Raw genomic sequence first — 17215 nt, 5'->3', positions numbered from 1 at the left:
GAAAACCTTGTAGCTGGAATCATATAGTATGTATGTATCCTTTTCACATTGGCTTCTTTCACTTAGTAATGTGCTTTTCAGTTTCCTCCATGTCTTTTCATGGCTTGATAGCTCATTTCTTTTTTGTGCTGAATAGTATTCCACTGTCTGGGTGTGCCATAGTTCATTCATCCATTCACCTACTGAAGGATGTCTTGATTGCTTCCGAATTTGAGCAGTTTTGTAAACATCCACGTGCAGATTTATGGTGGATGTAAGTTTTCAGTTCATCTGGGTAAATACCAAGGAGAGTGATTGCTGGATCAGATGGTATATTTAGTTTTGTGAGAAACTACCTTATTAATATGCATATGCAAGCTAGGCACAGTGGCTCATGCCTATAAACCTAGCACTTAGGAGGCCGAGGCAGACAGATCACCTGAGGTCAGGAGTTCGAGACCAGCCTGGGCAACATGGTGAAACCCCTCTACTGAGAGAAAAAACAACAACAAGAAAAATTAGCTGGGTGTGGTGGCACATGTCTGTAGTCCCAACTACTTGGAAGGCTGAGGCAGGAGAATTGATTGAAGAGGCAGAGGCTGCAATGAGCTGAGATTGTACCACTGCACTCTAGCCTGGGCGATAAAGATAGAGTGAGACTCAGTCTCCAAAAAAAAAAAAAAAAAAAAAAGGCTGGGCATGGTGGCTCATGCCTGTAATCCCAGCACTTTGGGAGGTGAGGTGGGTGGATCATGAGGTCAGGAGTTCAAGACTAGCCTGACCAACATGGTGAAACCCTGTCTCTACTAAAAATACAAAAATTAGCCAGGCGTGGTGGTGCATGCCTGTAATCCCAGCTACTCAGGAGGCTGAGGCAGGAGAACTGCTTGAACCCGGGAGGTGGAGGTTGCAGTGAGCTGAGATTGCGCCACCGCACTCCAGCCTGGGCGACAGAGTAAGACTCCATCTCAAAAAAAAAAAGAAAAATGCATACTCAAAGTGGCTGCATCATTTTGTGTTCTGTCAGCAATGAATGACGGTTTTTGTTGCTCCACGTCCTCGTCAGCATTTGGTGTTGTCAGTGTTTTGGATTTCGGCCATTCTGACAGGTGTGTAGTGGCATCTTACTGTTGTTTTAATTTCCATTAATTCCCTGATGATATGATGTAGAGCATCTTTTCATATGCTTGCCTGCCGTGTCCATGTCTTCTTTGGTGAAGTATCCTTTCGGGTCTCTTGCTCATTGTTTCATCAGGTTGTTCATTTTCTTATTGTTGAGTTTTAAGAGTTCTTGGTATGTTATGGATAACAGACCTTTATCAAATATGTCTTTCACAAATATTTTCTCCTAATTTGTGTCTTGTCTTATTCTCTTGATAAATTCAGTTTTTAAAATAGACATGCAGCTACTCAGATTTTTTATTTCTTGTATCAGTTTGATAACTTTTGTCTAAGAAGTTCCCCATTTTGTCTAGTTGTCAAATTTGCTGGCATAAGGTTATTTTTTAATGTCTATGATGTCTCTGTTCATTTCTGATATTAATAATATGTGTTTTATCTTTTTTCTTTATTAGATGTTTACCAACTTAATATTTTCAAAGAGCTAATTTTTGTTTTATTTTTCTTAATTGTTTCTTGTTTCATTGGTTTCTGCTCTTGATTTCCTTTCTATTAACATCAGGTTAATCTGTTCTTTTTTTACTAATACTTAAGATGGAAGCTTAGACAATTGATTTTAGACCTTTCTTTCCTAACAAGCACTTAAAGTTATAAATTCCCCCTTTTACGCACTATATTAAGCATGTCATACAAAAGTTGATGTTGTGTTTTCATTATCGTTGAGTTTGAACTATTTTCTGACTGCCCTTTTGATTTCTTCTTTTACCCATAGGTTATTTGGAAATGTCTTGCTTAATTTCCAAATATTTGGGAATATTCTGAATATCTATTTTTATCAATTTCAAATTTAATTCTGTTGTGGGTAGAGAATATATTTTATGTGATCTCAGTCTTTTTAAATTTATTCATACTTGTTTAAGGCCCAGCATATATGCGTGAACATTCTGTGTAGACTTGAAAAGGATATATATACTGTAGTCGTTAGGTTTAGTGTTCTATAGTACCTTCAATTGGCTTTAAAAAAATTTTTTTTTTTTTTTTTTGAGGCAGAGTCTCTCTCTGTCGCCCAGGCTGGAGTGCAGTGGTGTGATCTCGGCTCACTGCAACCTCCGCCTCCTGGGTTGACGCCACTCTCCTGCCTCAGCTTCCCGAGTAGCTGGGACTACAGGCACCCGCCACCACGCCCGGCTAATTTTTTATATATTTTAGTAGAGACGGGGTTTCACCGTGTTAGCCAGGATGGTCTTGATCTCGTGACCTCGTGATCTGCCCGCCTCGCACCATTGCACTCCAGCCTGGGCAGCAATAGTGAAACTCCATCTCAAAAAAAAAAAAAAAAAACAACTATCCAGAATTTACTATTATTATTAATTATTATTATTATTATCATCATCAGCAAGAGTGGCATTACCAGTAATTTGTTTTTTTAATATATTATTTCTCAGCAACATACTCTCTTTGAAAACATTTTGACAGCAGATTTATTAAAATACAATATAAACAGATTATAGTTTGTGTGATTTGATGTGCAATAAATATCTTTATCCAATGTATGCGCTTTAAAGCAATTATAAGATCTTTATATGTATTACATAATATTATTTATTAATATGCATACTCCTGAAAAAAAATTTTAATTTTTTTAAGATTTATTACCTCAGTTAACAATGTGATAGAATATGTTTTATTAACCAACACTTGGTACAGAGCCTGATATATTTGCTGAATTTAATTAAAAGTTTGTCTTTTCACCAAGTCACACTGAATAGTTCCTTCTCTTCACAGTGGTCTCACGTGTGAAACATGGCTACAGATTGGCTGGGAAGTATTGTGTCCATCAATTGTGGAGATAGCTTGGGTGTCTATCAGGGAAGAGTGTCAGCTGTGGATCAGGTCAGCCAGACCATTTCTCTCACCCGGCCTTTCCATAATGGAGTGAAGTGTCTTGTTCCAGAAGTCACCTTCAGGTGAGTGTCCTGACTGACTCTTCTGAATCCAACCTGGTGGTCTGTGGAGCTTGAACCTAGGTCTGATTGCTAGTATTCTCTTGGCATATGGCCGCTTTTTGTATTTTTAGTAGAGATGGGGTTTCACTGTGTTGGCCAGGCTGGTCTCGAACTACTGGCCTCAAGTAATCTGCCCGTTGTGGCCTCCCGAAGTGCTGGGATTTCAGGTGTGAACCACCATGCCCGGCCTATACTGTTTATTTCCTCTTTGCATTCTGATATTCATTCCTTGGCCTCCCCTTTATTAAAAAACAACCCTCTCCCTTAGATCTTGCATTTGCCACTAGGTATTGTTGTGTCATTTCCCTTCCCTTTAACCCATAATCCTTGTCAGAGCCAAATAGTCTGCTTTCTCTATCTTTTGTGGCTTCATTCTCTAGAACCTCCGTACCCTACCATTATCTTTTTTTCTAACTTTGTCATCTTGCTGAATTAGTTTTTGCCAAGGTTACAAATAACCTAATGGCCAAATTCACTGACAGTATCTCAATCCCAATCTCATTTGAATGCTCCCTGATGGGTGCAGTGGCTTATTATACCTGTAATTCCAGCACTTTGGGAGGCCAAGGCAGCAGTATCACTTGAGGCTAGGATTTCAAAACTGGCTAGTCAACATAGTGAGACCTCGTCTTTACAAAAGAAAAATTTTAAAAATTAGCTGGGTGTGGTGGCATGTGCCTGTAATCCCAGCTACTCCTGGGGCTGAGACAGGAAGATCACTTGAGCCTAGGAGTTGGAGGCTGCAGTGAGCTATGATAGCACCACTGCACTCCAGCCTGGGTAATAGAGCAAGACCCTGTCTCTAAAAAAATAAATAAAAATAAAGTGCTCTTTTAAAATACAGTACTGTCCTTTAGTTTCCCTGTCACCTCTTTGGTTTTTCTTTGCATGTATTCCACATATTCCTCCATTCCTTTACTTTTTTTGTTGTTTTTTATGTTCCTTTTCTTCTACTCACCTGTTAAGATTGAATTACTCAGGGTTCTATCTTTGGTTCTTTTCTCAGCTTTTATTCTCTAGACAAACTCTTGTGTACTCTATACGTTAATGAGACCTCAAATCTTTTTTTTTTTTTTTTTTTGATGGAGTCTCACTCTGTCACCCAGGCTGGAGTGCAGTGGCACGATCTTGGCTCACTGCAAACTCCATCTCCCGGGTTCATGCCATTCTCCCGCCTCAGCCTCCCGAGTAGCTGGGACTGCAGGTGCCCGCCACCATGCCCGACTAATTTTGTTTTTGTATTTTTAGTAGAGACGGGGTTTCACCGTGTTAGCCAGGATGGTCTCGATCTCCTGACCTTGTAATCTGCCCTTCTCGGCCTCCCAAAGTGCTGGGATTACAGGTGTGAGCCACCATGCCCAGCCAAGACCTCAAATCTTTAATTTAGTCCCATTATGAGACAGACACTTTGTCTGCTGGTCATTTCCATTGGACATCCCACAAGATATCTTAAATGCAAGATTTTCGGAGCTAATCTCATTATGTTTTCCTGTAGATTTGTTTTTCCAAGGGCATACCCATTATTTATGACTAATAACACCTTTCCCCCATGTTAGAAACTTAGGAGTCATAATAAACTCTTCTTTCTCTTTAATCCTCGTGTTCAGTTAGTTGCCAAAATCGTATGGATTCGAAATGTCTCTTGATCCCTTCTCCCTTTGTATTACCGCTTGCTTGGTTCATCCCCTCTTATTTCTTGCTTGGTCTTCTAACTGGTACCACTGCCTCTTTTTTCTTCTCCTTCCCTATAGCCACCAGGAAAATCCATTGTGATCATGATGTGGTCCTCGGTTACCTCTGCAACCTTACTTCCTGATGGCCTTCCACAAGCATCCGTCCCTTTAGTATCACCATAACACTTGCAGTTCCTCACGTGGGCCATATTTTCTACATTTCCTCAGTCTCTGAGCCCCTACCTGAGATGCCTTTCTCCCTGCTGTTCTTTGCTTAGCCACTCATTCCCCCTGCCCTGGCCAGATTTAGCTTAAGTATTGCATTCATCTCCACCAGACTGACTTAAATATTTTGCTTTTAGGCTCTCTAGTCTCCTATGCACACCTCTGTCATAACATTTAACACTTTAAAAAAAAAATTTTTTTTTTTTGAGACAGAGTCTCACTTTGTTGCCCAGGCTGGAGCGCAGTGGTGCGATCTCTGCTCACTGCAACCTTTGCCTCCCAGGGTGAAACGATTCTCATGCCTCTCAGCCTCCTGGGTAGCTAGGATTGCAGGTGCGTACCACCACACCTGACTAATCATTTCTATTTAGTTGAGACAGGGTTTTGCCATGTTGACCAGGCTGGTCTCGAACTCCTGGCCTCAAGTGATTCGCCTGCCTCGGCCTCCCAAAATGCTGGGGTTATAGGCATGAGCCATGGTGCCCAGCCCATTTAACACTTTTGATTGAATATGTACTTGTCTTTTCCACTGACCAGACTGAGTTCCTGTGGGCACGTAGTGGTTTTCATCTCTATATACCAGATCAAAATAGTTCCTAGAGCAGGGCTTACCACATAGTAAGTATTTTATATACTCCTGTTGAATGAGCGAGGGAGTGAATGAATGAACAAAAGCCATTAAACATTGTGGGAATGTAAGATTAATACAGTTTTGTTGTTAGCAATAGCCTCTTTTTAAAGGCTAGCATTATGTCAGTTGGATAGTTGGTGGCTGACCCCTGTCCTTAAGCACACAGCCCCCTTTCCTAGCCTCTGATAACTCATTAAAATGCAGTCCTGCAAAGGGGTAGCTGTTTGCTAATGATCTCAGTTTCATCATTCTTACCACTATTATAATTTTGAGACTTGGCTTTTTTGTGTATTTCAGGGCAGGTGACATTACGGAGTTAAAAATTCTGGAGATACCAGGACCTGGAGACAACCAACATTTTGGAGACCTTCATCAAACAGAATTAGGCCCCTCTGGTGCTGGCTGCCAAGTGGGCATCAATCAGAATGGCACAGGCAAGTTGGTCAAGAAGCCAGCCTCTTCCAGCAGTGCCCCTCAGAATATCCCTAAGAGGACAGATGTGAAGAGCCAGGATGTTGCCGTTTCCCCGCAGCAGCAACAGTGCTCAAAGAGCTATGTCGACAGGCACATGGAATCCTTGAGTCAGTCCAAAAGTTTCCGTCGTCGGCACAACTCCTGTAAGTAGGGTCAAGTTGATATTTCTTCTCAATCTGGTGTTTCAGGGCTATAAGCCATAAGCACTGCTGCTCTTTAAACAAATCCTTTGTTATTCCAATAAAATGGATGCTGGCTGAGCGTCACAGAAATACAACATGGTTCTCTTCCTCCAGGCCTCATTCCTCAAGATGTTAAGGGAAAGGAAATAAGCTGTTAGGGATGCCTGTGAGCTTCCTGCCCTCTCTTACCACTTCCTTCAGGAAAAGTCTGCCCAGAGTTTACTAACAGTGATGTTTTAAATCCAGTAACTACTGGGCGTGGTGGCACGCATCTATAGTCCCAGCCACTTGAGAGGTTGAGGCAGGAGGATTGTTTGAGCCCAGGAATTCAAGGCTAGTCTGGGCAAAATAGTGAGATTCTGTTTCTGAAAAAGAAAAAAAAAAAAACCTTAAATCCTGTTACTGATGTTGGTAGTAGTGTTTGAGTTGAACCTGCACTTGGGCTGTTCCAGAGGATTCTTGAGTAACTTTTCTTCCTGTGATTTGAGTCTCATCCTCAGAAGAGAGGAGGGGACTGATCCAAACATCTCTGTGATCTTTGATTTTCTAGCAGACAATTTTTAATTTGCTGTATTTGTTCCTACTGACACACCAAGAAGAATGTGCATTGGTCTCTGTTGCTGCCCAGTTTTGTTTGATACTAACACATTATTAAATGCCATTTGCTGATTATAAAACCATAGTTGTGACCAGGCACGGTGGCTCACACCTGTAATCCTAGCACTTTGGGAGGCTGAGGCGGGCAGATCACCTGAGGTCAGGCGTTCGAGGCCAGCCTGGCCAACATGTTGAAACCTCGTCTCTGCTAAAAATACAAAAATTAGCCGGGCATGGAGGTGCATGCCTGTAATCCCAGCTACTTTGGAGGCTGAGGCAGGAGAATCCCTTGAACCCAGGAGGCAGAGGTTGCAGTGAGCTGATATTGTGCCACTCCAGCCTGGGCGATAGAACGAGACTCTGTCTCAAAAATAAAATAAATAATATAAAATAAAACCATAGTTGTGTTGGTGGTATGATGGTGAGCATAGCTGCCTTCCAAAACCATAGTTAATTCACTAGAACTGTTCTTCTCCAACATATTTACTAGAATAATGTTACAATAGCGAATCATAACATTCACTGGAATCTGTTATGCTTCTTAAATTAATATGAATGTTGTTTTAAAAAATTACTTCCAAATGGCAAACTATTCTTATTTTACTTAGATGGTTTTGTACTCACAGATGGTAGCAGAATGTATTAGAAATTTTAAGTGAGAGGCTGGGTGCAAGTGGCTCACACCTGTAATCTCACTACTTCAGGAGGCTGGGGCAGGTGGATCGCTTGAGCCCAGGAGTTCGAGACCAGCCTGAGCAACATGGCAAAACCCCATCCCTACAAAAAAAAAAAAAAAAAAAATTAGCTGGGCGTGGCAGCGTGCACCTGTGGTCCCAGCTACTCAGGAGGCTGAGGTGGAAGGATGGCTTGAGCCAGGGAGGCGGAGGTTGTGATTAGCCGAGATCATGCCACTGCACTTCAGCCTGGGTGACAGTGTGAGACTGTCTCAAAATGAACAACCAAAAGAAATTTTAAATGAGTATTCATTAGCTCATTTAAAATTATAAGCTAGAGTCATGCTATGGCAGTACCTTCTAAAAGGCACAATTTAGAGTGAGCTAGGTCTCTCTAGACCCCACTCAGAAAGTTTATTACATAAAATTCCGGATACTTCTTGCTACCATTGTTGCTCCTCACACTGTGGTCCTGGTGGCAATGTAGTAAGGTTTTAGTGTGCTGGGTGAATTCTATTAATAGCTTGTGGTGTGACACCTGTGTCAGGGGCCAACATTTTAAGTTTTGGAGATGCCTGATTCAAGTGAATAAACAACTAAATTAAAACTAATTTTTTTTTTTTTTTTTGAGATGGAGCCTCGCTCTGTTGCCCGGGCTGGAGTGCAGTGGTGTGATCTCGGCTCACTGCAACCTCCACCTCCCGTGTTCAGGTGATTCTCCTGCCTCAGCCTCCCTAGAAGCTGGTACTACAGGCACTTGCTGCCATGCCCTGCTAAATTTTTTTTTTTTTTTTTGAGACAGAGTTTCACTCTTATTGCCCAGGCTGGAGTGCAATGGCGTGATCTTGGCTCACCGCAACTTCCGCCTCCTGGGTTGAAAAGATTCTCCTGCCTCAGCCTCCCGAGTAGCTGGGATTACAGGCAAGTGCCACCACGTCTGGCTAATTTTGTATTTTTAGTAGAAACGGGGCTCCATGTTGGTCAGGCTGGTCTCGAACTCTCGGCCTCCCAAAGTGCTGAGATTACAGGCATGAGCCACTGCGCCCGGCTAATTTTTGTATTTTTAGTAGAGATGGGATAATGCCATGTTGCCCAAGCTGATTTCAAACTCCTGACCTCAGTTGATCTGCCTGCCTCTGCCTCCCAAAGTGCTGGGATTACAGGCGTGAGCCACTGCGCCTGGCCTAAAAAAATGTTTTAATGTATGTAATATACAGTTTCAAGGTAGTTTCCTTTGGTGCATATGAAACAACTATCTGAAATGACGATGTTTGCAAATATGAGACTGAAATTCAGTTGTGACTTCTGTATCCTTAGAAAAACTGTAGAATGCTTGGATAGAAAATGATTCTTTCCATTTAGACTTTAACCTTTTTCTTTCTTTCTTTCTTTCTTTCTTTCTTTCTTTCTTTCTTTCATTCATTCATTTTTGAGACAGGGTCTTGCTTTGTCACTCAGGTTGGAATGCAGTGATACGATCACAGCTCACTACAGCCTTGAACTCCCGGGCTCAAATGATCCTCCCACCTCAGCCTCCTGAGTAGCTGGGACTACAGGTGTGTGCCACCATGCCTGGCTAGTCTTTTTACTTTTAGTAGAGACAAGGTCTCACTATGTTGCCCTGTCTGAAAATCTTTTTTGTTTTACCAGAAATTGTTGATTTGTTAGAAGTTCAAATAGGCAGTTTATAATCTTCCGTGCACTTGAAGATGACCCTTATTAGCAATTCATATTTTTTTTCTACATGTTTTTCCCCGTTATTAACGTCTTACATTTGTATGGTATATTTGTTATAATTATTGAACCAATGTTGATGCATTATCATTAAACAAAGTCCATATTTTATTCAGATTGCCTTAGTTTTTAGCCGGATGCCCTTGTTCCAGGATCCTGTCCAGCATATCACATCATATTTGGTAGTCATTTCTCTGCTTGGCTCTTACAGTTTCTCAGACCTTCCTTGTTTTTGATGACCTAGACATTTTGATGAATACTGGTCAGGTATTTTGTAGAATGTCTCTCAGTTGGTACTTGATGTTTTAATCATGATTAGACTGGGGTTATATGTTTGGGGGTGGAAGACAACAGAGGTAAAGTACCATTTTCATCAACTTGTGTCAAGTGTATATATTATCACCATGGTTTATAACTTTTGAAGTTCACCTTGATCACCTGGCTAAAGTAGGATATATCTAGTTTCTCCTCTGTAAAGTGACTCTTTCTTCCCCTTTACGTATGTACTCTTTGGAAGGAAATCACTATGTGCAGCCCACACCCAGGGAGTGAGAAGTTATGTTCCCTCTCCTTGAGGACCCAGCATCTTCAGACATTACTTGGAATTCTTTTATGCCGGAGATTCCTCTTTTCTCCCCCATTTGTTTATTTATTCAGTCATTTATTTATATCAGCATGTACTCATGGGTATTTATTTTACACTTTGGCTTATAATTCAATATTACTTTATTTTGGTACTCAAATTATTTCAGTTTTGGCTAGTCTCCAGTCTTTCACTTGGATCTCATGTCCCTTTGACATACTCCAATCATTGTGGATTTTTTTTTTTTTTTAGTACTTAGGTACTTTCTCACACTGAAAGATGCTTAGTACTACCACTACTACTACTACTGCTGCTTCTCCTTCCTCCTCCTCCCTCCACCCCCTCCCTCTCCGCCTCCCTCCTCCCCCCTTCTCCTTTCTTTCTTCTTCACTAGGTATGCTCATTGCTCCTGGGTGTCACCCTTATAGCTGACAGCAAGAAAATATGTGTATACTTCTCTGCAGAGTTCACAGAAAAGAAAATATATGTGTGTATATTTAACCAGTATATATATACATATTTAAATATTTCTATATGTAACTATGTATATTGTACTATACTAAGTATGAGTTCATACTGATGTCTCCAACTTTAATCCATTACCACATGGATCCTTCTAGCCTTCTCCTTTTGCTTGTCTGTTACTTCTCACTCCAACAGTAAGAAACCTGTCTCCTATTGTCATTCATTCTTTACATAATTATTCGATTCCAGTATACATGTATAGTGGTATCAGAATTATTAACTTGTATCGCCATTCTTGTGGGAGACTATCAAATAGAATGTGGTGCTTACGTACTGTTTCTTTTGCCTTTCATCTGACTCCATTCATTTCTAGAGTTATTTAGGTCTCCCATTTCCTTCATTGACTTGTTTCATATATTCATAATACAATTAATTTGTTTTATCACATTCTGCATTCCATCCTGGGATCTCCTAACCTCCTAAATGATTTTTAAAAATTTGCAAACACTAAGGCTCACTCTTTGTGCTGTAAAATTCTGTGGGTTTTGACAAATACATAGCATCATGTATCTGTCATTACTGTATTAAACAGAATAGTTTCATTGTCCTAAACAATCTCTTGTGCCTTACCTGTTCAACTTCCCCCACTTCCCCCTGGCAACTACTGATCTTTTTATTATACCATCCCTGCAGTTTTGCATTTTTCCAGAATATCACATAATTAAAATCATACAGTATGTAGCCCTTTCAGACTGGCTTCTTTCACTTAGCAAGATGCATTTAAGATTCATTCATGTCGTTTTGTGACTTGATAGGTCATTTCTTTAATTGACGGATAATGTTCCATTGTGTGGATGTATCAGTTTGTTTACCCATTCACCTATTGCAGGACATCTTGGTGGCTTCCAGGTTTTGGTTATTCTGCTTTTGCTGTTTTGTCAGTTTCCTTTTTCTAGATTGTTAACTGTACATAAATGAGGTAAAGAGATCATAGGGCAGTAAAATGTTACTATTTTTCAAGAAACTTATTTAGAATCCAGATTAGTTTGGAAAATGTTTGTGGCCTGGGAATGGCAATGAGACGTGGCTCAGAATAGGTTTCTGTTAGAAGGTAGAATTATAATTATTTTTCCACTCATTGAGCCCTGTAAGTAAAAAGGTCTGCCTTAGAATTTTCTCCAGTTTATGTACATTGATATTGAGACTAGTAGATTGATGAAGCTATAGAAATATAATCTGTCGGCCGGGTGTGGTGGCTTATGCCTGTAATCTTAACACTTTCGGAGGCTGGGACGGGCAGGTTGCCTGAGCTCAGGAGTTTGAGACCAGCCTAGGCAACATCGTGAAACCCCGTCTGTACACAAATACAAAAAATCAGCTGGGTGTGGTGGTGGATGCCTGTAATGCCAGCTACTCAGGAGACTGAGGCACAAGAATTGCCTGAACCTGGGAGTCGGAGGTTGCAGTGAGCTGAGATTGTGCCACTGCCCTCCAGCCTGGGCAACAAAGCAAAACTCTGTCTCAAAAAAAAAAAAAAAAAAAAAAAGGAAAGAAAGAAATATAATCTGTCTTCAGTTCTGGCTTTTAAGTGTTCTTTCAGGATTGCAATAAGGAGTTGAGGAATTTGTTGGTTTATAATAGTTAGCTAATCCAACACTGATGATTTAGCACAAGCAGATTTTAATCTCTTCTCTTGGGGTGGGAGTGGGTTTAAAGAATCATGTAAAGAATAGTTTTTCTGTGACCATTCAGAATGTTTGTCAAATAGACATAACATCAGTCCCAGGGAGCAGAGGGAAACCAAGCCTTGTTTAGGGTGCAGCTCTGTGTATGGGTATAATTCATATTTATCAAATCCCATATCACAGCTGAAAATGGTGACCATGAGGGGCAGATGAAAGGCATCCCTCTCTGAAATCTTAGTCTATGAACTTGAATAGTCATTGTAACATGCAGTTGAATAAAAATTTAACAGTTAAGTTAAGGCTCTTTTGCCTGTAGAACATGAAAGTAGATAGCTGAGGCCGGGCATGGTGGCTGATGTCTCTAATCCCAGCACTTTGGGAGACTGAGGTGGGCAGATCACCTGAGGCCAGGAGTTCGAGACCAGACTGGCCAACATGACGATACCCCGTCTCTACTAAAAATACAAAAAATTAGCTGGGCCTGGTGGTGCATGCCTGTAATCCCAACTACTTGGGAGGCTGAGGCAGGAGAATTGCTTGAACCCGGGAGGTGGAGGCTGCAGTGAGCCGAGATCGTGCCATTGCACTCCAGCTTGGGCAACAAGAGTGAAACTGCATCTCAAAACAAACAAAGTAGATAGCTGGCCTTTAACTCATTTATATTTAGAGAGAGGTGGTCCTATAGGCATGACAGTGCCTCTGTTTAGTGCTGATTTCCCTTTTTCTCTTTGTTACTGGAGGTGGAGAGAAATGAGGAATGGAATTGAACCTTTTAAATGGAAAGATGGTCGATATTATCTTGTTGCAGTATGGTTGGGCTTTAACGGTCTGTTCATTTTAACAGTCATCCCACCACCTGAGGCAGGAAGTGGATTTTGCCAGGTTTTCATGGTTCTACTGAGGTTTTCTTGACTTTTAAACTTCCTTGGATGTGCTTCATATATCTAATAGGCTTGAAAACCCAGGGCCTAGAATTTGAGAGTTGAGAAGAAGGTCCCATATATTCTCAGGCACCTTCTCATGATGCCTGTTTAATCTGGCAGTAAAACATTTGTAGTTTAACATTCAGATACCCTTTAGTGTGATAAGTGCAGGACAAAGTTCCCCCTTACAGTGTGTGTGTGACAAAAACCAATAAATAAGTGGCACTGAGGGTTACACAACAATGGGTTTGTTACAAGTTGTCCTGGCCAAAGGGCCTCTGTGCCAAAGGGTGGCAGAAAAACGGCACAGGAAGGCAGCCAGCCTGCAGTACTTGCATGGCCCTTGTAATTGAAAGGTAAAGAAATCTGGGAAGACTGTTTGTCTTTTCCAAGGGAAGTGCTTTTCTCTCGCAGTGGCCAAAGGCCAGTTTAATGCAGAGCCAGGCCCTTTGGGCTGAGTAAGCCAAGTACTGAGACAGCTTATTCACTCAGGACTTCCTAATATTTATATTAAAGTATGAGGAAAGGGAAGAATAAGAGACAACTGAGCACATTAGCCTGCCTTGCATTTATTTTATGTTCTTTTATCTTTCTCTTACTGACCTGTGATGTCAGTATTTCCTCTTGGGAAATATTTTTCACACTCTGCTTTCCTGACAGTGTTTAGAACATAGCTAGTCCTTAGTGTTTATGTCTCAAATGAATGAATCAACTCTGCATTTAGAGGAGTACAGGAAAACACCTGAAACCTTCTTCATACAACATCTCTGGGTTTTGTTGTAAGTTATGTTTGTAGAGTCCTACAGTTGAGCCAGAAAATGGTGACCAGTGTCCAGCATCATTAAGGCAGAATTAAGGCGTCTCCCACTGTGGACCCTGTTAGTCTTTATAGTGGGGCACTTTGTCAACATGCTGTGAACGAACTTTACAGCTAGTCATGTTTGTTTCCTTTACTTTTCTACTTTGCATTTCAGTAGCTCCTCATCATGTGGCATGATATGAAGTGGGTACTATTTATTAGCTTTTTTTTTTTTTTTGAAACTGAACAAAAGTTTTCTTTCTATGCTGCACTCTCTCCTCCCAAATAAAAGTTGCGTATCTCTTAACGCAAAATGCTTGGGACCAGAAGTGTTTCAGATTTTGGATTTTTTAAAAAGGATTTTGGAGTATTTCTGGAATACATACCAGTTGAGCATCCCTAATCCAGAAATCCAAAATGCTCCAATCAGCATTTTCTTTGAACATCACGTTGGCGCTCAGAAATTTTTGGATTTTGGATGTTTGGATTAGGGATGCTCAGCTTGTGCTTTTGAACATTCATATTGGTGTTCAGTGGTTAGCGCACTGCTTAGGGCTAACAAATACTGGGCTAGTGGTTAGAGAAGCAACTCATGCTTTTCTTTTTCTTTACGTTTTATTTTTTATTTATTTATTTATTTTTTGAGACGGAGTCTTGCTCTGTCACCCAGGCTGGAGTGCAGTGGTGCCATCTCGGCTCACTGCAACCTCCACCTCCCGGCTTCAAGCGATTCTCCTGCCTCAGCCTCTGGAGTAGCTGGGATTACAGGCGCCTGCCACCACACCTGGCTAATTTTTGTATTTTTAGCAGAGACAGGGTTTCACCATGTTGGCCAGGTTGGTCTCGAACTCCTGAGCTCAGGTGATCCACCCGCCTTGGCCTCCCACAGTGCTGGGATTACAGGTGTGAGCCACCGCGCCAGGCCAGCTCATGCTTTTCAAACTTTAGTTCCAGGATAACTGGCCTTCTACCAGTGTCATTTGGCAAGTCTGACCTGCCTTCAGAGTATTTGAGTCTTTGGATTCTAGATTCTTTCCTGTTTTCTCCTATAACTGTTTTTGTGCCTCTACCTGTTCCTCTTTAGCAGTGTCTGTATCCTGTTTCCTCTGAGCTTTATTCTTGGTCACCTGGTTTCAGGAGCTTTGGGTTTTATCTGAATGGGAGTGATTTCCCATTTTGCTTCCTTAACCCTGTCTTCTCCTTCACTGATCAACTGCTTATTTTCATCAGTCATTGTAATAGTTCCAGGATAGTTCATTTTCAGTTCATATTGGACATGACTGAAGTTTTTCCACTGAAGCCCTTGCTTCGTAACTCTTTTATATTATATTATTGTCAACAACTTTATCTTCCTGGCCTTTTCAGTCATGTAACAAAGTTGGCATGATTTTTATTGCTTTTTCTTGTAGTTAATCTCAAGTTGCCCTTTTTTTATAACCTCTTTTTAGACTTCTAACTTTTGATTGGCTAGTGTTTGCTTTTTAAAAAAAAAAAAAAAAATATATATATATACATTGCTGTTTTTATTTCTTAATTCAGCAGAGTTTTGTGTACTTATGCTGAACTGGGCATAGTGTTGGGTGACAGGTATGAATGACATCATTCCTGCCCTCTGTTGGCTTATAAACTCCTTGGGAAGTTAGAGCAAGAACACAGATTAACTACAGAACAAAGTAGGTAATGTAGCATAAGTGCTAGGTCAGTGGTAACCCACACTGTTGTAAGTGGTCAGATGGGAGTGATTTTTTTAGCAAGGGTAGTCAAAGATAGTGTGTTTGGGCCGAGTCTGTAATAGCAAAAATGAGAAATAACTTAAAAGTTAATCAGTAGGTATGATCCATGTGCTGTATATCAATATGGTATGATCTATGATTTATGCGGCCATAAAAAGTAAGATACAGTATTTGAAGAATTTTTTCATGAAACTCGAGGATGCTCCTAAGCGAGAAAGCAGGATACAAAACTTTATAAGATGGATGCAAATTTTTTACTAAAAGAAAATCAAAATATTATGTGAATATTTAGAATTTTCTGCATATTTCGTGCATTATCTGGTATGAACATCTGTTAACAAACATTATTTTTAAAAAGGAATACTCATTTCCTATTACCTTTGAATTATTTATTTGACCATTGTGCTGTACTGAATTGTTTTTCATTTTTGCATTGTGTGTACATTTTTTCTTTTTCTTTTTCTTTTTTTTTTTTTTTTGAGACAGAGTCTCGCCCTGTCGCCCAGGCTGGAGTGCAGTGGCGCGATCTTGGCTCACTGCAAGCTCCACCTCCCGGGTTCAAGCGATTCTCGTGCCTCAGCCTCCTGAGTAGCTGGGATTACAGGTGTATGCCACCACGCCCAGTGCTGGTCTCGAACTTCTGACCTCAGGTAATCTGCCCACCTCGGCCTCCCAAAGTGCTAGGATTACAGGTGTGAGTCACCACCCCTGGCCGTGTGTACATTTTCTAGACATTATCCTCTGTGTTCTTTTCACTTTGCCTAGACCATGACTGTGCGCCAATAAAACTTTATTTACAGAAACAGGCAGTGGGTTGGATTTGGCCCATGAGCTATAGTTTGCAGAGTTTTGATGTAGAGTATATACTTAGGGTGAAGTTAATTCATAATAGTTAATGTGGATTCATGTTTGGAATGACCTTCTTGATACTTTATAATTTGGGAGACCATCTTCATAGATTTAATTAATTTTTGACAACCTCATTCTAGCTAAAGAAGGCCTGTAAGAGTAATAGGGAAAGTGTTCTGCCATTTTCTTGTTTACTTATGATTACATTAGTATTATCGTTATTTAACATATAGTTTCTTTACAAGTATCTTTTTAAGCCACATACTTATTTTTGTATGCTTTAGTTAAAAATTGGCATGGTTGTATAGTGTGAATGCACTTAATGCCACTGAACTGTACACTTAAAAATGGTTAAAATGGTAAATTTTATGTAATGTATATTTTACTGCAATTTTAAAAAATTGATGTATACCCACTTGCATGGATAGACTACTTGTTATGGAATGTCACATTTTCCTCAGATATCTCAAATACGGGCGGCAATTGGCTGGCATGGAACTTCATAAGGGTCCTGGTTTTCATCAATACATTAAAATTCATAAAGTTTAATTTCTACTGTTTTTAGTTAAAATAAAAAATAAATAGAATATTCCGTATCTTCTTCCTACATCCTGGTGAATCATTCTGTCCACCCCTGGGGAAACACATACCCACTGAAGAGTGACCACTGGGCAAGAGACCTATTTCTAATAGGATGTTTTGATTTAATATTGAGGCAGTACGTTGATAATCCTTATTCTCTTGTTCTTCCCTTGTCTGTGTATATTGCTAATGGTGTTATTTATCCTGACCTTGTATTTTCATACCCATTCTGTCTTCCTGATCCAGCTCTGCTTTTTCACCCACATATGTAAAATATATGTATATATTTTCATATATATAAA

General features: G+C 40.4%; 1 protein-coding gene across 13 annotated transcripts in view; it reads left to right on the top strand.

The window, feature by feature from the left end:
- EDC3 (enhancer of mRNA decapping 3) overlaps positions 1-17215 on the top strand; it is a 62643-nt gene that overhangs the window by 18500 nt on the left and 26928 nt on the right. For 8 of the 13 annotated variants that reach the window (XM_004056512.4, XM_019010743.3, XM_055363773.2 and 5 more), the window contains 2 exons: positions 2884-3065; positions 5931-6250. In XM_004056512.4, the coding sequence (XP_004056560.1) occupies positions 2902-3065; positions 5931-6250 (484 nt within the window). In that variant the 5' untranslated portion in view covers positions 2884-2901. Of the gene's footprint in view, positions 1-1006; positions 1089-2883; positions 3066-5930; positions 6251-17215 lie in introns of all 13 variants that reach the window. The other 5 variants (XM_055363776.2, XM_055363777.2, XM_055363774.2 and 2 more) reach the window with 1 other exon arrangement.

The sequence above is a fragment of the Gorilla gorilla genome, chromosome 16 (genome assembly GCF_029281585.2).
Source record: "Gorilla gorilla gorilla isolate KB3781 chromosome 16, NHGRI_mGorGor1-v2.1_pri, whole genome shotgun sequence".
NCBI classification, from domain to species: Eukaryota; Metazoa; Chordata; class Mammalia; order Primates; family Hominidae; genus Gorilla; species Gorilla gorilla.
Note: the sequence above shows the minus strand (reverse complement) of the source record. Positions and strands in the feature narration are given on the sequence as shown.